This window comes from Glandiceps talaboti, chromosome 4 (assembly GCF_964340395.1).
Source record: "Glandiceps talaboti chromosome 4, keGlaTala1.1, whole genome shotgun sequence".
Classification (NCBI taxonomy): domain Eukaryota; kingdom Metazoa; phylum Hemichordata; class Enteropneusta; family Spengelidae; genus Glandiceps; species Glandiceps talaboti.
The window spans coordinates 3,163,958-3,188,222 of NC_135552.1; the positions used below are offsets into that span (position 1 = coordinate 3,163,958).

A 24,265-nucleotide genomic window follows, 5' to 3' on the forward strand; every position below is an offset into this window, starting at 1 on the left:
CTGTCCTCTTTTACTCTCTATGAATACCTGTAGTACATAGCTAATATGGATTCCATGCTGTCCTCTTTTACTGTCTATGAATACCTGTAGTACATAGCTAATATGGATTCCATGCTGTCCGATTTTACTGTCTGTGAATACCTGTAGTACATAGCTAATATAAATTCCATGCTGTCCTCTTTTACTCTCTATGAATACCTGCAGTACATAGCTAATATGGATTCCATGCTGTCCTCTTTTACTGTCTATGAATACCTGTATTACATAGCTAATATGGATTCCATGCTGTCCTATTTTACTGTCTATGAATACATGTAGTACATACAATAGCTAATATGGATTCCATGCTGTCCTCTTTTACTGTCTATGAATACCTGTAGTACATAGCTAATATGGATTCCATGCTGTCCTTTTTTACTGTCTATGAATACCTGTAGTACATAGCTAATATGGATTCCATGCTGTCCTCTTTTGCCATCTATTAATACCTGTAGTACATAGCTAATATGAATTTCATGCTGTCCTCTTTTACTGTATGTGTGAATTCAAAATTTACCAATTATAGCTAATATAGATAAATCAGAATTGTACAGATTACTTACAGTACAATTGGTACAAGTGTAAGAAATTTTTTAGTGGCTGTATAATGTTCCCCATAGTCCATCTGTTCCCAGTGTGTTAGGTAGCGGGCTTTGCCTTGATCACCCGTCTGCCAAGGAGCACCTTTTACATAATGAAATGCCATATACATAATCTGTATACAAAAGATGAGAAGATTATTTAAGTCAAGTCATGCAGTTGGTGTTTTTGTTTACTTTTAGAACAGTAATGTATGGAAAAGATAGTTTTCTGACAAATGTTGTCTCTGTAGATTTCAGCAGAGTTATTGGTAGACATCACTACCTATCACAAAGCACAAATGATATATACAATGCACAGGTATGATATGGAAAATTATTGCACAGGTCAAGCCCACGATTTCTCTATAGCAAATATGTAAGATGTGATAAAGCATGTGATGAATACCATATATACCAGATGGTCAAGTTTGGATTTTTACATGTTACGGTCAAGATGGTCAAGTTCGCATTTTTACATGCTACTCGCCAATATTTTTCTTCATTTAGCCAAGGAAAGTACAAGTGACCTATGAGGCCTTCTCACTATGAGTCGCTAGATGAGTATTTATCAGCAGAATGAAGAAAAAAATTGGGGAATAATATTATCATACAATGTATCCCCTCAAGCATAATGCATGATAAATGGTGAAAAATAATGGTGATTTGGAACAGTTTGACTTGTCATATGCTGAACACCACACAATCAGTGAAGTAGACACAGGTTGTTGGTCTGTATGTTGTGTTGACGGACAATAACTTGGCTTGTGAATAGTACATTGTGTATAACATAACATGCTTTATTACTTAAAACATGCTACATTTGTATATGGAAAGCATGGTATACAATGTAGTAAATACACCATTCATAAATTAGCTGCTGAAAAGATCAATCTGTGACTAGGAATTAGCTCTAGATGTCTACGCTGCCGGGTTTCCACACATCTTCTTGACTCGAAACCCTGCAACGTGTACATCCAAAGCTACATCTACATGTAACAAGAAATATACTCACTATATTGTGTATGACGTTTGTCAATGTCCATGCCACAGCAACACTGAACCATGGGATACTTAGTATTATGTAGTGGATTGCTGCTACTGCTAATATATATGTAACCCATATTCCTCTGCTATTAAGCCATGTTGTATTAGGATTCAACTCACTATGTGCCACACCAACATTCATTGTGGCAGTGGATCTGAAAGTGCAAACAAAATCAAACTGTGATTACTGCAGTAACAGACAATGTAAAATGGTGCTAGTAGTCATGAATATACATGAACATAAAATTTCAGTTTTGAATCGTTGACCAACCATTTCCAAATCTGATCAAATGTGACCAAGGTGACCCTATTTTTTTGTCTGTCTGTCAACCAACCCAAATTTTCAGCTCTGACATCAAAAAAAAAAAAAAATTATTTTCACTCGCCCTTAATATTTTGCTGAACAGTGCCCTCTTTGGCAAGAATAAGCAAGTATCTGGATGTTCAATGTCATCTACCGTCATGGCGGCGATGACGACACTTGTTCATGAACAGAGCATTTTTTCATGATGGAAGTTATTCAAGTAGGGGGTTGAGAATATGCCAATTGTGTAGAGAAGATGGGAAAGGGCTTGTTACCAGGAATCCAATAAAAAGAAGATAGAGAGGAGGAAAAGGAGAGGCAGAAAAACATGAAGAATATTATTTTTTTTGTTACCTTTTTAAAAAAAAATTGACTGACCGATCCATAGTTGCCATGAAAAAGTAATGTATGAGAAACATAAAAAAAATACCACAAATGGCATTGCAGCACAACTGTAGTTGGCTGTTGGTATGAGCGTGGTCTTGTTGCTAGGCATACATTTTTGGAATCTTTATTAATTTGCCTACCCTTTCCAGTATTCAACTTGCAATATAAACCATCATTTATTATTTAGCCATTGCTATGAGCGTGGTCCTGTTGCCATGTAGTTTCAAAATATTAGTTTTTGACCAAAATTCAGATGTTTAGACCTAATTTGCATATCACTGATTGGAATCATCAAGTTGTGAATACAGCTTCATCTACACATCCCCAGATGCATCCCCATAAAATTATTGGCTAATCTGATTGGTAGTTTTGCAATTACAGATTTGTTATTAAAAAGACACATTTTTAGACCTAATTTGCATATCACAGATGGGATCATCATGTTATGAATAATTCTTAATCTAAACAGCACTAAGAACGTTCCTATCAAATTTCAATTTTTCAAATTTCACCCCAATCTGCTTAATAACTTTGGAATTATAGATTTTTCACTAAAAGGACACATGTTTAGCCCTAATTTGCATATTACTGATGGTACATGTATCATCATGTCATGAATCTCAACAACACCCCTAAGAATGTTCCCACCAAATTTCAGATGATCATCTGCCCAGTAGTTTTGGAATTATAGATTTTTAACCCAAATCACACACAGCTGGTAAGATCATTTTGATTAGGGTCAGCGTTACAGCAATCCTCAGTCACACAATCACATGGCAGTATGGTTATAACAATCCTAACAGCCTATGAATACCTCAGTTACTTTCAATGCAGTTCTTTCACAATGAAAATACACAATGTACATCTTACATTGAAAGTAGCATTTAGATATCTCACAGATGTACATGTGGTTATGTGTCCTACACAATGTTGAAAGACATTTATCTTACATTTCAACATCAAAGGAAATATCACAATGGCATGAAATACATGTATCATATCAAAGTGAATAGAAATATTGTTACTATGACTACCATTTATGATATTTTCAAAAGAAATGTTTCAATCATTTTTACATGTGTTAGAGATTGTCAAAAAGTAATTGAACACATACATGTACTGTACAAACATTATATCAGTCATTATTCTACTCTCTTGTGAAATACTTACATGAGTTTGGTAAACACGCTTTTTATTGTTATGTTGTCAAATAAATGTCTGATTTACGTGACTGTATATAGGGTAAAATATTAGTTTCCACTGATCAAGGTATTCTGGCCAACTGATACTCTACCAGTATTACCATATTACTTTAATTTGATTAAATGTCAATTTTAATGTACTTTCATCAAATTCAACTTCATCCGACAAGGAATTGTAATCGCCACACCTCCTAATAAAGTCTGCCCAGGTGCATAAGTATTTGTATTTAGACTTCTAGCCATTTTAGGATTTTTGGAGGGTGAGTAGTCTATTTGACTCTTACCACTACAGTGACTCACTGGGTTCAAAGTTGCCCAGTGGTCACTGTGTTTCTTTGATGAAGTTAACCAGGTACATGTATACATACATGTATATGTATATGAACTGCATGGCTAAGAACACAGGTACTTGTTTCCCAAGATGTACATGATGTATGCTCTTGAACACATTAAGATATCGATAATATTGAGATATTTTGCAAAGAATATATGTGGACTTACGCGATCTTAGAAACCCGGTAAAATAACATGGGTTTCTAAGATCGCGTAAGTCCACACACCACGAAATACACACAATGTACATATACAATACATGTACATGTATAAACAAGGCTTGCAACAGAACACAATCACAGAATAACAACATGTACTTTCAAACAACCGTTTTACTCAACAAACATTTCAACAATTTTATGTTCCGTCTACTTCCTAGTTCCCACATTTAATAACCTCCGATAAATCACATTGCTGTTACTATAGGACCATGCCAACCAAATATATTAACCGATTCCTGACACCATGCATTGTGAAATGAAGGAAACAAGTTTTTCTATCTACAACATCTACCTATTATGCTGCTGCAGATTAGACTGCATAACCCAAGCCTTACCCTTGACAGCCTTGCCTTCACTTAACGTGATTGGATAATCTGTGTTTATGGAGAAGGCTGCTATGGTTCTATTTGAATTTCTATCTGTCCCAAGGGGTAAAGCATGGCTGTTACATAGAGGTCTTTGAAGGACTTGAGTTACATTGAGTGGATTCATTGATGTACATGTATACATCTTCTGTTCAGAAGGCCACATACATCGGTATTTGTTGGTATTTTTGCCATTTTCCCCACAACTACATGTACATGCACCCAATTAAAAAACTGAACAATTCGTTTACAGTTCTGCTTCTGAACTTTGATATACAAAATACAACATTTAATACTGAAAAATGGCAAACTAAACATGTATTTACAGTTACGTGTAGACTGCCATTTTGATGTACAATGCACATGTAACATCGTCTGATACAGAATGCCTGGGTGGTTTTGAATCATATGGCTATAGTGCTACGCATACAGAACACACATAAATATGCCCAACTAAACCTCTCTGGTATAGCTAGATCTAAATACCTACATGACGTACCTGTACCTGTACATGTATGTTACAGGTACATGTACATATACAAGTACATTCATGCCATACATGTACCAGTAGATTTATAAATAAGGTAACTTATAACTAGCAGCTCAAAGTCTTTAGCATTCAGCTTTCAATCTTTCTTGATGATGATCCTAACTTTGCAAATCATTTGATCTACATTTTGTACGTACCACCGATCTAATGAATTTTTATAAAGGTCATTTACTTGTCACTATTTTGTTGAGCTACATGTACATGTAGGTGACACTTTCAGAGTGTGATAAGTAGGTGACATCTATCCAAGTATCCCAGACATTTTACTACCACTACCAGGTATATACAATGTACCCACAAAAAACTTGGTAAAAGTATGGAAATTGCACAAGTTTACATAATGGCATATACACACATGAGTATTTCCCATGGTCTCAAACTTATAATGAAATATTTTCAGTAATAACCCAATGCATTTTGAATGTGCATGCTCCATACATGGATGTTATTGTAACATTTCCATTAAAATCAGTCAAGCCTACAACGTTTGATGAATGTATAATCAATTTACACAATGTACATGTACTAAACAACTGGTGAGTGGTCATATACATATAGTGTATTCAGGAATGCTCTTTCAATATACTACATGTAGTATACAATGTAGCTAAATTGAAAATTTGCCCCAGATGGCAGAAACAAGTCTTCTTTGTACATACATTTTTAAATCAATATCTTAAGGCCAGAAAAATTACGCTGTTCAATGGGCCTGACCTGCATGTACCCTTATTTTTTTATTGGGGGGGGGGGGGGGGGACTTACACATACCGGATGTTGCCAATAACATAACAGTACGGACATTACATATTTATGTTGAAAGGTTTTTTTAATGTACACAACACGTACATATGATATACCCGGTATACATTTTTGTGCATGGTAACATTAAGTTAAAGATAACTGATAACTCTAAATTTCCATAGTTCAAACATGTGTTTAATTTTCAGACTACCAGATCAATATTTCAGATGGTGACCCAAAGTTGGGGTTCTATTATCAATTTATTTGCTACATGATGTATTCAGGTATTCAGATGCATGTGTCATTTGTGCTATAATTTCCCATGGATACTGCTGTCTGGTTTCCATTACATTGTACATTTAGGAAAGCAAATTTGACACAATTTATGTATTCCCTATCCTATACTACAATATGTGATGACAGCAAGAAACCCCATTTTATACCAGAATGCTGCACATGTATGTACCGTATGTATGTATGTATGTATGTATGTATGTATGTATGTATGTATGTATGTACATACATGTTATGTTATAACTTATAAGTTATATTATATACATGTACATATACTTATGTATACATGTCACATGATGTGTGTGTGTCTGTGTGTGTGTGTGTGTGTGTGTGTGTGTGTGTGTGTGTGTGTGTGTGTGTGTGTGTGTGTGTGTGTGTGTTTGATGTCTACATGCCATGACTTACATTATGCACTGACAGTCTGAAAGCTTTCATGTACATTTGTTGTACAAAGAAATACATTGTGAAGCAGTGTTGTAAAACATTCCTGTGATAATACCACTGGTATTATCACAGGAATGTTTTACAACACTGCTTCACAATGTATTTCTTTGTACAACAAATGTACATAATAAATCAAATTACAAATATTGGCAAATAAGTTCTGATACAATAACTCAAACTACATGTACATGCGCTCCAAAGTACTTTCAGTAGTCAAGGAATGTCATACTACACACTCCCCTCCAAAGGGAAGGCAGCCAGAGAATCTTTCAGTTAATCTGGTGGTAGTAAAACAAATACATTTGTATGCTAATAACTCTTCCCACAACAGCTAAATGAGAAATATGATGATGGGGACCAGACTATTAAGCAAGTACTGAAGTACTGTACTAGCTAGGAGTGAAAGACATACGCACCTTTAGTACCCTACAGAGGAATAATCTTAATCATATGAATTTCACACTGTTTGATAGCCTCCATGTAAAATCCAGTCATGTGGGGATCTCACTTTTACCCTTGCACTTTGCTATTGGCCATGTATTCAAATCTAAAATTAGCTTAGCATTTTCCATATGATGAATATGGTACATGTATATGTCTACATTGTATAGCTCAACCCTTAATTGAGTTGATTCTAATGATATGTCGACAATATTGGCGTCATATCACAGTGAGAAAAAATGACACTCAATGATTAATTTCCACCTTCTTAAAGTTCTTCCTGACTGAAGCTTCACTCAGTAAAATACCACAAGCGAAATGCCAGGTGGTATGGGAAAGGCAAGAAGAAAATCCCAATGACTGAAATTCTAGGCCAACTACATCCAATTGATGGCACCGTGCACCATTGACACTGCACTGGGATTGTTCCACTGAAAACAAGTCATTGAGAATGACATAGTCCCCGCTATAATTGGGTTTTAAGGAATTATCACTACTCTGATCACGCAACAACATTTGTGAACCTAAAACAAACAGACTTAGATATGTTGTGTGTGCTTGTTGGACATGGAATATGCCTCCAACAATAAAGGATTGGTTGGGTATGGGGGATCATATCACGATGAAAATGGAGTCTGAGTTATGGCTTTGGACATGGAAAATTCACAAAACACAAGCCATTGAGAATGACATAGTCCCCGCTATGATTGGGTTTTAAGGAATTAGCACTACTCTGATCACGCAACAACACTTGTGAACCTAAATCAAACAGACTTAGATATGTTGTGTCTGCTTGTCGGACATGGAACATGCCTACAACAAGAAAGGATTGCTCGGGTATGGGGGATCATATCAATATGAAAATGGATATGCAAATGTATGTCATAGAACACTGTCCTAATACCAACTCTGAATGAGATCTGTTCAAGCATGTCTGAGTTATGGCTTTGGACATGGAAAATTCACAAACAAAATGGCTGCCAGGCAGCCATATTGGATCGTATCATGACGAAAATGGATATGCACATGTATGTCATAGAACACTGTCCTAATACCAACTTCGAATGAGATCTGTTCAAGCATGTCTGAGTTATGGCTTTGGACATGGAAAATTTGCAAACAAAATGGCTGCCAGGCAGCCATATTGGATTGTATCACAATGAAAATGGATATGCACATGTATGTCATAGAACACTGTCCTAATACCAACTTTAAATGAGATCTGTTCAAGCATGTCTAAGTTATGGCTTTGGACATGAAAATTCACAAACAAAATGGCTGCCAGGCGGCCATATTGGATCGTATCACAATGAAAATGGATATGCACATGTATGTCATAGAACACTGTCCTAATACCAACTTTGAATGAGATCTGTTCAAGCATGTCTGAGTTATGGCTTTGGACATGGAAAATTTGCAAACAAAATGGCTGCCAGGCAGCCATATTGGATTGTATCACAATGAAAATGGATATGCACATGTATGTCATAGAACACTGTCCTAATACCAACTTTAAATGAGATCTGTTCAAGCATGTCTAAGTTATGGCTTTGGACATGAAAATTCACAAACAAAATGGCTGCCAGGCGGCCATATTGGATCGTATCATGACAACAATGAATATGCACATATATGCCATAGAACACTGTCCTAATACCAACTCTGAATGAGATCTGTGTGAGCATGTCTGAGTTATGGCTTTAGACAGGGAAAATTCGCAAACAAAATGGCTGCTAGGCGGCCATATTGGATCGTATCATAAAACAAATTGACGTGCATATGTATGCCATAGCATGTTGCCCCTGTACCAAGTTTGAAAAAAATCGGTACAGGCATCTCCAAGAAACGGCTGCGGACGGACGGACGGACGGACGGACGCACGGACCCACGGACGGACAGACGGAACCCAATCCATAAGTCCCCGTTCCGGACTTCGTCCGCGGGGACTAAAAATGGCTGCCAGGCAGCCATATTGGATCGTATCACGACGAAAATGGATATGCACATGTATGTCATAGAACACTGTCCTAATACCAACTTTGAATGAGATCTGTTTAAGCATGTCTGAGTTATGGCTTTGGACATGGAAAATTCACAAACAAAATGGCTGCCAAGCAGCCATATTGGATCGTATCACGACGAAAATGGATATGCACATGTATGTCATAGAACACTGTCCTAATACCAACTTTGAATGAGATCTGTTCAAGCATGTCTGAGTTATGGCTTTGGACATGGAAAATTCACAAACAAAATGGCTGCCAGGCAGCCATATTGGATCGTATCACAATGAAAATGGATATGCACATGTATGTTATAGAACGCTGTCCTAATACCAACTTTGAATGAGATCTGTTCAAGCATGTCTGAGTTATGGCTTTGGACATGAAAATTCGCAATCAAAATGGCTACCAGGCAGCCATATTGGATCGTATCACGACGAAAATGGATATGCACATGTATGTCATAGAACACTGTCCTAATACCAACTTTGAATGAGATCTGTTCAAGCATGTCTGAGTTATGGCTTTGGACATGAAAATTCACAAACAAAATGGCTGCTTGGCGGCCATATTGGATCGTATCATGACAACAATGAATATGCACATGTATGTCATAGAACACTGTCCTAATACCAACTTTGAATGAGATCTGTTGAAGCATGTCTGAGTTATGGCTTTAGACAGGGAAAATTCGCAAACAAAATGGTTGCTAGGCGGCCATATTGGATCGTATCATAAAACAAATTGACGTGCATATGTATGCCATAGCATGTTGCCCCTGTACCGGGTTTGAAAAAAAACGGTCCAGGCATCTCCAAGAAACGGCTGTGGACGGACGGACGGACGGAACCCAATCCAAAAGTCCCTGTTCCGGACTTCGTCAGCGGGGACTAATAAACTGGTAGATGTCATTCTGCCATATTTGATTCAGTCACAAAACAAATTGACACATACCATATACATGTATGTCTACATATATATAGTACAAATGTATGTTACCTTTGTGCCAGGTTTGGTTAAAATTGGTTGGTGCATGCCAGAGATATGAGGGTGAATGCATGGATGGATAGATGGATGGACAGAACCCAATGTATAAGTCCCCTCTGGGCAGTGCCATTAGGGACTAATTAAGGAACTTAAAAAATAAAATGCACTAATTTAGTGAAATGCTTTCTACATGCATGTGTACATGTATATACAAATGTACAATGTATTTGTATTTTCATTTCAAATGTCTGCACTACATGTATATGTATGTATACATTACCACTGAACAGATGGTGACATGCTTAACAAGTGTTGTGCTTTTGTTAACATGTCCAATTCATGTGATAGTGGTAGTGACCAGACAATTTTGATATTATAAACATGTACCGTATACTTGTACATGTATCCATTCATGAAGAATGGATAGATGGAAAACTTTGCATGTTTCACCATCCATGTACATGTATCTGTATATGACTGGTGTTTCACCTAAAAATACAACAATGACAGAAAGAATGGACTATCGAATATGGGTATTATTGTTTCATTTATAGGAGTCATGACTTATTATTTGCATGTGCCAGTTTGTGTCATATATCTCAATATCTGACTACATGTGATTACTGTAGGCCTAAAAAAAAATAACTGTTTGGTTCTGGTTACCCGACCCCACCTAGCTTTTCACTGCCGACCCTAAACTTTTTTTTTTACATATTCAAGAAAAAAATAATAAAATTGCAAAAACTGTGAAGTCTCACGAGAAATAGTGGATGCGGAAACTGACATCAACTTAAAAAGACAAAATAAAACTGTTCTTACAATCTGTAATGGCAGTACAAATGTACATCTGATAGGAAGAAATAAACAACACAGAGACCATTTGGAAAACAATGGAAAACCTGAACTAGACACTCACACAAAAAATAAAATAAAAAAATACCACCAATGGTGTTGTAGCACAACTGTACAGTTTTTAAAATGTTTATCCATATGGTAGTCCATGCTAACAATAAGTGAATGCTGAATGACTATCCAGTTGCCTATCCAACCATGTTGCTATCTTTACAATATATGCTATCATTTGGCTGTTGCTATGGGCGTGGTCTTGTGAGTAGGCATATTTACATAAATTTTTTGAATGTTTATTCAATTGTCTATTAATCCCCGTTGTTACATTTTTTTTTGTACCTTTGCAATATACATGATTATTTGGCTGTTGCTATGGGCATGGTCTTGTTGCTGGGCACATTTGCATACATTTTTTGAATGTTCATTCATTTGTCTTTCTATTCCTGTTGTTATCTTTGCAATATACATGATTATTGGGCTGTTGCTATGGGCGTGGTCTTGTTGCTAGGCGAATTTACATACATCTTTTTAATGTTTATTCAATTGTCTTTGTGAAATACAGGACCGTTTGGCTGTTGCTATGGGCGTGGTCATGGTTGCTAGGGTATTTGCATACATTTTTTTTGTTTACTCATTTGCCACCAGATGATGTTGTTATTTGACCAAAATATACTGTCATTTGTTTGTTGCTAAGGCCGTGGTCATGGTCACTAGGGCCAATTTTGTCAAAATGTTTTGAAGAAAATCTGCAGAATAACACTTTAAGAAACATCTCACCAAGTTTCAGACTCAGTGACCAAGTACTTTTTGAGATATACCGGAGTTTTCCGAAAACAAGCCCATCCGAAAAGTTGCCCATGGGCGATCATTTGGCGGGTGGGCGTCTAATGGGGTTTTCAGATTCACTACGGCAAGAATTTTGCCTTGTTATATTGGTAACGTTAGTTTTTATTTAGTTCGAATGTTCCATTGAAAAAAACCATAAACTTAGAGTGCCAATAAAAAATGGATGTTTTTTACACGAGGAGAATGTGATCGTGAAGGTAGGTACATACACCTTTGTGCTGAGATCGATCAACAAGTCGGCAGATGACTCATGGAGACCTGCAGACATCACTGTCAATGCGACACACTGGGTCTAAAAATAGGTCAGGGTAATTTGCATGGTGAGTGTGCACACAAAGTGAATTACATCGAGTGAGAGTTGAAGTAATGTGTAATGTCATGTATAAATCAGTTCATGGAGATTTAACGATCGGTACAAGGCTAATGTCAAGTTTATCCAGAGTGAACAAATCATTTTGTGAACTGGTGGTCCGCGGACCAGTGATGAAAAAAATGCAGTGGTCCTGCTAAAAAAATTAGTGGTCCCAAGTCCCGCTAATGTGAAACATTGAATCTTGCCTATTAATCTGTATATTCAGACGTACACTATTTTTAGTTGAACAATATCCACTTTATAATAATAAATATAAAGTTGACATGCTTGGTTTCAGTCAATTGACAATTCTATTCTATTTGTAATGGTTATTTTTGAGGCATCGACGCAACAATACAATCAATGCTGATAGAATGATAGCAAATAAAATGTTTCATTTGATATATTTGAATTATTATAAAATGAAATTATTATTCTTGTCTTCCTAATTGTTGTGTCCCTAAACTGGTATGTCCCCATTAGTAATGATATAGCCACATGGCTGTTGAGTGTTGACTGCCAAATAATCGCCCTGAGCTTCTATTTAGTTCCTCTGTTGTGGTTCCGAATTTGCTGATTTTCCGAATAGTGGCCCAGGGCTAGTTTTCGGAAAACTCCAGTAAGTTTTTGACCAAAATTGAACATTTTTACACCTAATTTGCATATCAGTCATGGAATCATTGTATGCTTAATATTTCTTAGTCCATACATCCCTAGATGCATTCCCATTAAATTTCAGCCCAATCTGCTCAGTAGTTTTGGAATTATAGATTTTTAACCAATTTTAACACATTTTTAGCCCAAATTTCATATTACTGATGGAATCATCATGTCATGAACAAATCTTACTTTGCACCCCCTTAAGAATGTTCCCATCAAATTTCGCACAATCTGCCCAGTAGTTTCTGAGTTAAGTTTTTTGACCAAAAATCACATTTTTTGACCCAAATCACACACCTGTGATGCGATCATTTTGATTTAAACAATCAAAAAATGTTTACTTTATCTACATGCTGATCCATGCTAGGTCTAGGTGTTCATTTGCTGAATGACTATCCAGTTGCCTATCCAACCCCGTTGTTATCATTGCAATATACACATGTACGTCACCCGTGATCATTTGGCTGTTGCTATGGGCGTGGGTCATGTTGCTAGACATATTTACATACATTTTTTGAAATGTTCATTCACTTGTCTATGAATCCCTGATGTTATCTTTGCAATATACGTGATCATTTGGTTGTTGCTATGGGTGTGGTCTTGTTGCTATTTGACCTTGAAGGAGACTTTCAAGGGGCACCTAAATGGAGTCACTACATATTCCACCTACAAGTTATGATGCATATTGTAAAATTCAACAAACAAATATGGCTGCCATTTGGCCACATTTGATTCGGGCGTAAAACAAAGTGTGATCAGTGTTCTCCCCAGAGGGTTTTCACATATCTGGCCCGATATCTTTTAATTTTCGCCGATATATGATCAGTTTTCCCGATATGCAAATCAGATTGCTTAGGGTTCGGTATATTGCACGTTGCATTGTTCATCTGTCACTCAGTAAATCTGAACTGGGCCTTTAAATAACACTTACTGTGTCATCAATCTCTCAAGATTTACACAACATTATTTCAACTCTTTCTATGTGCTGTTTTCACATTGTACAAAATAATTGCACGTACAAAAATTATTGAATATCACAAAATAAAATAAGTGCTATAGCAAATAAATAAACTACATTACAAAACTAAATAAATCCTTCCAATATATGGTGCCATCTGTTGAAAATCCGACAAAGTTGCCTCAGGGTGACAAGTGAACCCAAATAAACATCTCTGTAAGCGCCATTTCAATTCACAATTACGTGTAAAGAAAAGAATCAGAATTACATTAATTTTTGCATTTTATTTTTGCATATTTATCATTTCAAAAAACACACACCTGATTTTCCCTTTAATACCAATAAATGATAAATGTGTGTTTTCAGTATGCAGAGCAGACAAGGCATATTTCATATTGAAGTTAACAATTTTGACAGACAGATATATGTACATGTATCTATTTATTTATTTATTTATTTATTAACCATCCAACAGGCATTGCCCAATAACAGGAAAGTTCAGTGTTAATGCAGGAGGAAACCGGAGTACTCAGGGAAAACCTGTGTTGTTTGGTAGAGTCAAACTGAACGACACTCTTCTTACTTACAGCGTGGTAAATTTAATCAAACCCAGCCGATACCAGGCAGGTTCGAACCCAGGCTGCAGAGGTAAGAGGCGTACGAGCTAACCGCTCGGCCACTGTCTCTATTCATTTCTCATACATGTACATAATACTAGCTCTGGATGTATATGCTGCGGGGTTTTGACACGATTTTCAGTAAAAAACATCCATACCCTTGCTAAAGACTATAAAAATTACAGAAAGTAACTTTCGATCATTATATTCAACCCATGTCTTGTCTATGAGTATTCTTGTCTTACGTTTGCTCAAGCCACAAAACATACGACAGCTGCTTAAATGTGTAAAAGGTTGTGCACATGTGCAATATTGAGCAAATCTGTTTGTATGACTTACCGTTGTCTATTTTGCGGCTTGAGCGAACATAAGACAAGAATTGACAGAACAGACAAGCCACAAGTTGAATTTAGTGATTTAAAGTTCATTTCTGTATTTTATATAGTCATTAACATGGCTACATGTATAGGCAGTGTGTGAACTTAAGGGAAAATGACTACTGGTCATAAGGACCGACATGTAGCAAATGCTGCTGGTCCTTAAGGAAAACTGCTGGTCCATACTCAATGCAGTTCACATTCATGACCTGTACCTACATCATCCCCCAACCCCTACCCCACTTACAGATCAAATGATTTTGAACTTTAATATGATACAACATATCTTTTGATATACTAAACGCATAGGCGTTCTCTGTAGTAGGCTTCTCATCGAACGTAATCAGGTTGCGTCTTACCTCAGTCTGTCAGACCACTAATGAACAGCTTGTAGTGTACGCAACACAATGCAATGCAAAGCGACCGAAATTTTCACGACGAGGACTTTTTTTAGAAATTCAAATTATATCTTAAATTTCCTCTTTTCTGGATTCATATAACACAACTTCGGCTCAGGAAGTTCAATTACTGGACTTCCTGTTGATATTCAATGTTTGTTGATATTCATTGCATACATGTATGCCCACGACAAGTAAGACACAACCTGATTGGCTGTGTGTCTCACTGAGCAGAAATTCCTTTGCATGTGCGCCAGTTCAGATGTAGAGGAGGCGATCAGGCTAAAAAATGTAAACATGTACCAAGAAGGTCAATTCAGGCAAAATAATGAAGGTAAAATAGCAATGAACGATTAGCCGACATCTACATCAGATTTTAATCAGATTGTGATATACACATGACTAATGGTGTACGTATTCTGACAAAGATTACCACAGACTTGGCTATCTTGACTTGATGATGTCATTCCACAGAACAAGTCAGTATTATGTTGAGTCCGAAGGCCAAGTCTCTGGGTGAGACACAGATACATCTACATTGCATGCATTGTACATTGTACATGTATTGATTTCATTTGATTTGGTTAGCATTTCCTGTCAAGTGTACCCAACATTCAAAACTGGTGAGAAGAAGTCACAGCATTTCTCAAAATTTCACACACAGCCTTAATTTCAACAACATGACATGTGATTTTTAACAGAAATGGTCCATGGTCTATCTGATATTCCAAGCATGGTCTCACAATTTTTCAAAGACATTTATTATTTTCAAATGGGATGTTTACAATTTGTTTTTACTTCTTTGGAAATTCTGTTAGGGAAGAAGTGCCAGGTTTTACAAACTACATTTGTAAATACAATATATAGATTTAAGTCTTAAAAAACAATTTGTTACGTCTTAGATTCCTTCTTGATCAAATCCAAGATGTTGTGAAACCATGACAAACAGAACTATTTTGGTATTCAAGTAGACTGTAAGATACGTCGTGACGTTTCGCCCTCACCGGCCTCCTCTCACACGACTGTACTACTCTGCACTAGTATGTCGGACACTTCAAAAGATTTGGGCCCCGCCCTGAACTAGCGATTAGAAGGTCGTGCAGAGGTCGTCATGTAGATTAGAAATCAAATATGTAGAATAGCTTGTACGTCAGGCGATAAGAGCGAATGTTGCCATGGTAATATATGTCAATCACTCGGTCGGCGACATCCGCTCTGGGATTTGACTTGCATAATCACCGATACTACCACCACGTAAATAAACACACACACATGTGTAGGCCAATATACATTACCAATAATGACCAATAAAACTAGTTTGAAACTCTCCTAAAATAACGTACTTGTACTTCAAATTTTCATGTTCAGTTTTGAAATAAATGTAACAGAGTCATGGATGACGGTAAAACGCCAACGAAGTCCACGATCACATATTCAAACTTACGTGTACGGAGTGTGCCGTCTGTGGTGTACAATTACACCCTAAAAAAGGCGATCCGTGTTTCCTACAGAAGATAGTTTCAGGTCCTATTTACGTGACTTATTTTGTGTCCCGTTACGAAAAGAAGATCATGAACGTGCTGGGGTTTGCAAGTTGTGTTTCGACCACGTGAAACGAGAGGCGAAATAAAAAGAATTATAGAACCTGGTTGACCCTTGATGACTTTGGGTGCTAGGTAATATATGATCGACTTCCCGTAACCAGTCGGTAGTATCGCGAACACGTCTCTTCCAGTGCAAAAAAACCTCCAGACATTCTCTCTGCTTCTCTTTCAACACTATTCCAAATTCATGGGAAGACTTCGTAATGGCATTCACAACAGACATTTTGCTGGTAACTCGACTTACTTTGCTAAATGCTTTAATAGGTCAAACTGAGAACGTAATCGAGTATACATTACATTGTGTACACATGATAAGATACAAGACGGTTGTGGGCGGAATGTATGCTAATATCGGTGACGCAATTTTTGATTACGTCGCCAGCGAAATTAAAATAAATTAACATAAAAGTGTCATTTAACGGTCTCTAATCGTGTACATGCCTGTGATTGGCCGCAACCAGTTCTGGTTGGAAACGCTGGGAAGAGTCCAGTTCGATACAGACGTGTTAGGGGTTGGCCGATGTTTGAGGGCGCACCGTCACGGCGTACCTTACAGACTAGGTATTCAAGTTGACTGTTGTCTTCAGACTATGATAACATATCAAGAGAGTTTGTTCTACCAACAAATGTAGTTGTACATGTTAGTTTGTTACACAGTTGTTTAGTAAACATTAGCATATCAGGTATTGAATATTTTTTATTTGTTTGTTTGCAATAAAGTTACATATACATGTACCTTTGCATTTTGAAAGTTAACACATACATTTGGGTAGTTTAAGATTATGTTAAGGTAAATTAATTTCAAGTATACGACTTACATATATCATGCAAAATACTTTTGGCTTTTCCAGTGTGAATAAAGAATTGCTATATTTTGAGACAGTTTCAAAAATGTACATGTAACTCAAAGTTACAAAACAAATACATGTACTTGTATCTATAGACTATATATTAGTACTGGTGTATGTACTAGGGTGAATATGCTAAACTTGTGGATTAGGGTACAAAATACTGGTACTTGGGTTGATATGCTAAACTTGAGGATTAGGGTACAAAATACTGGTACTTGGGTTGATATGCTAAACTTGTGGATTAGGGTACAAAATACTGGTACTAGGGTGAATATGCTAAACTTGTGGATTAGGGTACAAAATACTGGTACTAGGGTGAATATGCTAAACTTGTGGATTAGGGTACAAAATACTGGTACTTGGGTTGATATGCTAAACTTGTGGATTAGGGTACAAAATACTGGTACTAGGGTTGATATGCTAAACTTGTGGATTAGGGTACAAAATACTGGTACTAGGGTTGATATGCTAAACTTGTGGATTCGGGTACAAAATACTGGTACTAGGGTTGATATGCTAAACTTGTGGATTAGGGTACAAAATACTGGTACTAGGGTTGATATGCTAAACTTGTGGATTAGGGTACAAAATACTGGTACTAGGGTTGATATGCTAAACTTGTGGATTCGGGTACAAAGTCACACCAAATGTAATTACCATGATTCAACTCAAAATGACTGTATTTACTTGAAGAAAGATTCAGACTATGCTAATGTTGTCTTTCTACTTTTTAGAAAATGTTGACACAATCTTTCATAGTCTAGATTTGAAGGTCTTCCATTTATAAATCCATTTCTAGATTTGAAGGTCTTCCATTGTTATCAGTTCCATCCCTTGGGGTTCAGTCAGTTTACTGTAGGCTAACCATTGTATGCAAATCATCAGTAACCTATCCTTTACAAAGGACAATAACATACATTATTCCATTTATAGCTAACCCATATATCATTATTAAACCAGACTAAATACTTTACAATTGAGACATGTCATACAGTAATCAAGAAATTTCATACATTTTCTTCAGATACATGTACATGTACATTGTACCGGTATGTTTACTTTAGTTATATCTTACCTCAAACTTCAAAGTGGACCTCCCTTAGTAAAAATTTCAATCCTAATAGATGTGTCATACACATGATACAAGTACCAACATGATTTACCGTAAGGGTGTAAGCAAGACTTGGCTGATTACATGTACTTTGTAGGTTTCACTTATATCTGAAGCATGTATTTACAAAGTGTATTCCTAGTTAGTTTACTATTTGTTTACATGTTTAGTAGTTCAATGTTATAGTACATGTATACATTGTATTCTTGACCATAGTTTATGTTGTGTCAAACGTAATTGCAAGTACATGTAGTAGAGTGTTGCAGCCAGAGGGGCTTTTTGGGTCATTTGACACACATTTTTTGGACCTGACCCACAATTTTGGAAGTGATGGGTCATAGATGACCCACACAAACATTGTATGCAAATATGTTTAGCAATAGTGGGTAACATGACCATGTCTATAGCAACAGCCTAATGATCGTGTATATTGCATAGATAATGACAGGGTTGGATAGGCAACTGCATAATCATCCAGCAAATATCTAGGATGGATCAGCATGTGGGTAAATATTTTGCAGTTGTGCTACAATGCCATTGGGGCTTTTTTAAAATAATAATGTCCCAAAAAAACTTATGATGACCCAGAAAAATGAAAGTCTTGGGACACTATGTCCCACTCTTTCCAAAGGCTGGCTGCAACACTGATAGTATACTATTATTGTACAATACAATACTACACTATAACATATGTATACTGTACTGTACTGTACTGTACTGTACTGTACTGTGCTGTGCTGTATTGTGGAATTCTGCTTGCAAATGTGTTGTAATTTCCAACAGAAACATACCATAGAATGTATAGAATGAAGGAAAGTGAACCTGTGTGCTTTCAATGTACCATTCATAGACATGGTAACATATACATGTACATGTGCATCATCATGTACTGTATGGTAAAAGTCAACACAATATGTTTGTGTTTTCTGGCACACTGCATACAATTGTATAACCATGGAGGTATAACAAAACATCAATGTGCACAAACATGAATGTATACAGTATATGATAAATATACCCTGGCTGCATTTTCAAGTATTGATCTGGCATTTGAATAGTGTATGAACAGCAAATGTTTATCAACAGCAATGCCTGCAGACAAGATAACTATCCATACAGTAACTTACTCCTTATTTCTATGCTACAAGTACTAACATTATTATGGGATACCAACAGCCACTTTAGAGCCTTAAATCCTTGTGATTCATGAGAAAATTTAAGGGTCCTTGTAAGAACTTAATACTTTTTGAGGATTTACAGTGTGATGTACGTATACAATTAGGTTGGTCTGACTTTCTTGTTTTTTTCAGATTAGGAAATCTATAGACCCACAGTGTGTCATCCAATACATACGTCATGTACATGTACTGGTAGATGTTTGGACTTGAATAACATGTTTGCAGCCAATGTTGTATACATCACATATAAGAATATTCCAAGCTACACAATGACAAAAGTTGGACATAAATAAGGCAAGCAATTATTTTGACATATTCATTTCACTACACAAACATTGGTAAAAAAAGAGAAAGTCTTAGAATTTGCCATGTTTACAATATGCCAATAAATTTGACCAGATTTCCCCTACCCTGTCACGAGAATGATAAAATCTCATGAAACACATATAATTATTCTATTCTATTCTATTCTATATATGTGTGTCCTGTGCCCTATCTATATTGTTGATGGTATTATGATTTGACTACTAATGACAGTGTTTATCATAACAATGTCCTGTCCATCATACTGTCCTGGTAGGATAAATGTGATGCTAATGGTAAAATTGTCTCATCGGACATGACACATATTAAAATTGCCTCTTTCCTCTTGCACCATATCAATAACATGGACACGTCATAACAAACAAGTTGTAAACAACAGATGTACAAACTATCATTTGTTTTCAGGTCAAAAAACACCATTTCTGTTCAATAGTTTGACAAAGGTACAGGTAACATATTAGCCATAAATAACTATTACAATACGTTGGTTCCGGAGAGGTCATTGTATGATATTCCCAACATTCATTGACATTGGACTTGCTGACAATGACATGCATGTATGTACAGAGCTGATGACGTATTCTTCAAATGAATTGATGTATATATGGTGTATCTAGACTACATGATATTGTTTAGTTGTAAATGAAGAAAAAATACAAATGTTATTATTTTGTCGCGATCATACATAAATATATACTATGGACATTATACACGAGATGTTAGTCTGACAGTCATCACCAATTGTGCAATGTAGTCCGGTAACTGAGCATAGCAGGCTCGGCATCGCCATGTGAACTAGCTACATATATGAATTGATAAATCCCAGGACGTTAGTTTTAACAACCGCGGTTTATGGCACTTCTGTGGTTTAAACGAAACAATTTTTTTTTTCGCGTTCAAGGTCATACGTTGCAATTTTTTCTGTCGCATTATTAACAAAACTTTCGTGAAAAAACGGTGAATACAAATGTACGGTGGAATCAAACTAGGGCCACGGGGCAACTTTGTTAGTTCGATATGCAGCCAGTAGTAAGAAGTAACGTCATCGTGTGCGACAAAAATATACAATATTGGGCGGTGAAAACGTAACATAGAGTTGAAGGTTTGCGTTACTTTTAGAAAGTGGTATACAACGACAAAACTTACCTGTAAAAGTCGTCACAATATCGTTTCAACTCTGCAAAATTGAGAGTGTTTTTGGTCACTTCCGCGAACAACGTCGTTTGGCACAAGTAAACACACACGGTGTGCGCAAGCGCATTAAAATATTACGTCGCTCGTATCCAACAATACACTGCGAATCAGCTGATGACACAAATTATTCCGGCGCAACTTGTGAAAAGAGAAACTCGTATCATATATATGTACAATCGACAATATAGATATGGAAGTTAAAACTCCTGGACATGAACGGAACGGAACGTCTCCGACTGGAATGCAGATGCTGCCAGCATCTACAGTGAGATTGATTACGAGCTCACAGGTTATAACATCCGTGGTCAGTGTCATTAAAGAACTAACAGAGAACTCGTTAGATGCAAAAGCTACAAATATTGACATAAAACTGGTACGTAGTTAACATAATTACTTTGTGTATCTTTACTTCCATGGTGTAAAACTTGAATGAGGGAACGAGACTTAAATATATATGTTTGACTGAAAGCGTTCGATGTGTAAAACATGGGTGATACTAAAGTAGTAAAGACATGGATGTGAGTACATGGAGAATCAAAGTCCCCCACCCCCACCCATGTCTAAGGGAGTGTACAGTTTTAACTTCCGGGGGGGGGGGCGGAGGATTTTCAGGGGGGGGGACACCAATTAATCTCAAGAAAAATTAGGGGGGGGGGTAAACAAAAATTTCACTATTTGTTAGGGGGGGGGCATGTAAAAACCCCCTAAACCTGAATGTCAGGATGGACAAGTGCCAGATATGTATATAAAATAAAATATAGGCAAAACCCAATCTGATTAAAATCTGATGTTAGATAGGCTGGTTTTCCTGTATTTACCTTTATTCCATCGTTATTGCGTCTTTTACGTTAGTTTTTTTTTCCTTTTTTCGTTGGAAAGGCGTTCGCCCAGGAAAAAAAAACTAACGTAAAAGACGCAATAACGATGGAATAAAGGTAAATACAGGAAAACCAGCCTATCTAACATCAGATTTTAATCAGATTGGGCAAAACCCAACACTTGACTGTGCACAATGTCCTACAGAAGTAGCATTTAACATGGATTGATGATAAAACAGTGCACAAACCTATTAAATCACAATATTTGTATTCAATGAAACAAAAATTGACTGGCGACTCTGCCACTTCTCAAGGTAACTTTCCCATGAAATTGTGTAGGACTTGTTTCATCACAATCACTGTCTGAGATATCAGCCGTGCTTGAAGTTTCAGAGTTATCAGAAAAACAATCATCACTGTCTATAACACCTATTATAGCATTTTCACTTTCAGAGTCACTACCGGTACTATTTGTATCACTGATGTCTGTAGTTGTAGTTTGAAGTTCATTTGCAGTCACTTTTCTTGACCTAAATTCAGGTGTTCCAAGTATGTGCGTTGATATTATGTCTACTTTTTCTCCTTTTAATTTTCTATATTTTGGCAATTTATGCTTGTCTAGATATTTATCTAGCTCTTTTACGTTCAGTTTTTCTAGAGTTCCACTTATGAATAACTGCAACCAGTCATAGTCATTATAATTCTTGTTTTCTCTTTTCTTCTGTACCTCTAACCGATGTCTGGATCTAATGTTTTTCATCCTCTCCAAATTTCTCAAATGTTCAATGTAGTTTTTGTGCATATCTGGCATAGGATGTGGTATTCTGTTCATAGATGGCGATACCCAATCTGTAGTGGAACAGTAACTGCACTTTGAGCCATTTTGTATACATGAATCCCTAATAAATTCCATATAGAGCTAATATTGTAATGGGTTTCAATAAATTTGCTAATTTTCTCCATGTATGAACTGCCTGGAATTTGTTTCTTTTTAACTTCTGACTGTGACGAAAGATAACTGTTAACATTGACACGATTAAAAAAAGTTGAAACATGTTTTGAATCTAAATGGGAACACTGTCTACTACACTATTTTTGGCACAACTGGAACTGAGGTTCATTGTGCCTACATGTATGTCATCAAACAGTGTGCATGAGTGTGTAAATCAATGGGACTGATTGATTTGATATTTGGTATGGACATTACTTATAATGTAATCAACTAAACATAAACCTTCTGTAACAGTTCCTACTTTTCAAAGTATGAGGTGATATTTAATATTCACTTGGTAGAATTATTTTAATTCTGAAATTAAAGTTTGAAGAGATATTTTCATTCTATCACCATGGTAGGGTTAAGGTATTATATGATAGCTTTTGTGAGTTTGAATTAAACACAAAATTATTCACAGGTGCTGGGTGAGGAATGTATTCATAACAAGCCATGCATTCATAAAAATATTATTCAACCCTTTGAAGTGATACATGTACTGCCCCCCTCAGCGCATCAGTTTAAAAATCCCTTGCTTCATTAGAAATCCTCCGGCCTCCCCCTGGAAATTAAAAATGTACACTCCCTAAACTACGACGGAGATGTGTAAAGTATAACCTTATATCTCCGTGGCACACCAGAGCTAGTCCTGTTTGTAAATGGAATAAGTCAAAACTTGATTCAGACAACATCCTTTAACTTTCTTCAAAAAGGAAAACAAAGAGAAGCTGCCAACGTTACTGTATTCCCACAATGCCTCTCCCCAGTGACCAGAAGGTCTTAGGTGCACCAGCTTATTTCCCACAATACCTCTCTCTCCAGAGACCAGAAGGTCTTAGGTGCACCAGCTTATTTCCCATAATGCCTCTCTCCAGTGACCAAAAGGTCTTTGGTGCACGCGCGCACCAGCTTATTTCTGACAATGCCTCTCTCTCCAGTGACCAGAAGGTCTTAGGTGCACCAGCGTATTTCCCACAATGCCTCTCTCTCCAGTGACCAAAAGGTCTTAGATGCACCAGCTTATTTGCCACTTTTTGTAGCTCTATTTGAAAGAAGCTGTGTGATACGGACTTGATAGAGATTGCTTTTCTGGGCATCCTTGGGATAAGAATGACAGCAATGACAATATAATCAACTTCACATACGCTCCTCTTTAATAAAATTTCAAGACAAATTACGTACATCTGTTATTCCTTCAAAC

The 24,265-nt window shown here is 36.6% G+C and overlaps 2 protein-coding genes across 2 annotated transcripts in view; one reads left to right on the plus strand and one right to left on the minus strand.

Moving 5' to 3' along the window:
* The window catches only part of LOC144433544 (ORM1-like protein 2), a 28,201-nt gene extending 6,898 nt beyond the window's left edge, over positions 1-21,303 (minus strand). Inside the window, exons 1-3 of the mRNA XM_078121857.1 lie at positions 21,208-21,303; positions 1,633-1,819; positions 603-754 (exon numbers count right to left, since the gene is read on the minus strand). Of these exons, the coding sequence (XP_077977983.1) occupies positions 603-754; positions 1,633-1,806 (326 nt within the window). The 5' untranslated portion in view covers positions 1,807-1,819; positions 21,208-21,303. The remainder of the gene's footprint in view (positions 1-602; positions 755-1,632; positions 1,820-21,207) is intronic.
* A 193-nt stretch (positions 21,304-21,496) lies between these two features.
* The window catches only part of LOC144433668 (PMS1 protein homolog 1-like), a 44,548-nt gene continuing 41,779 nt past the window's right edge, over positions 21,497-24,265 (plus strand). The window contains exon 1 of the mRNA XM_078122015.1: positions 21,497-21,628. Coding sequence (XP_077978141.1) covers positions 21,497-21,628 — 132 coding nt within the window. The remainder of the gene's footprint in view (positions 21,629-24,265) is intronic.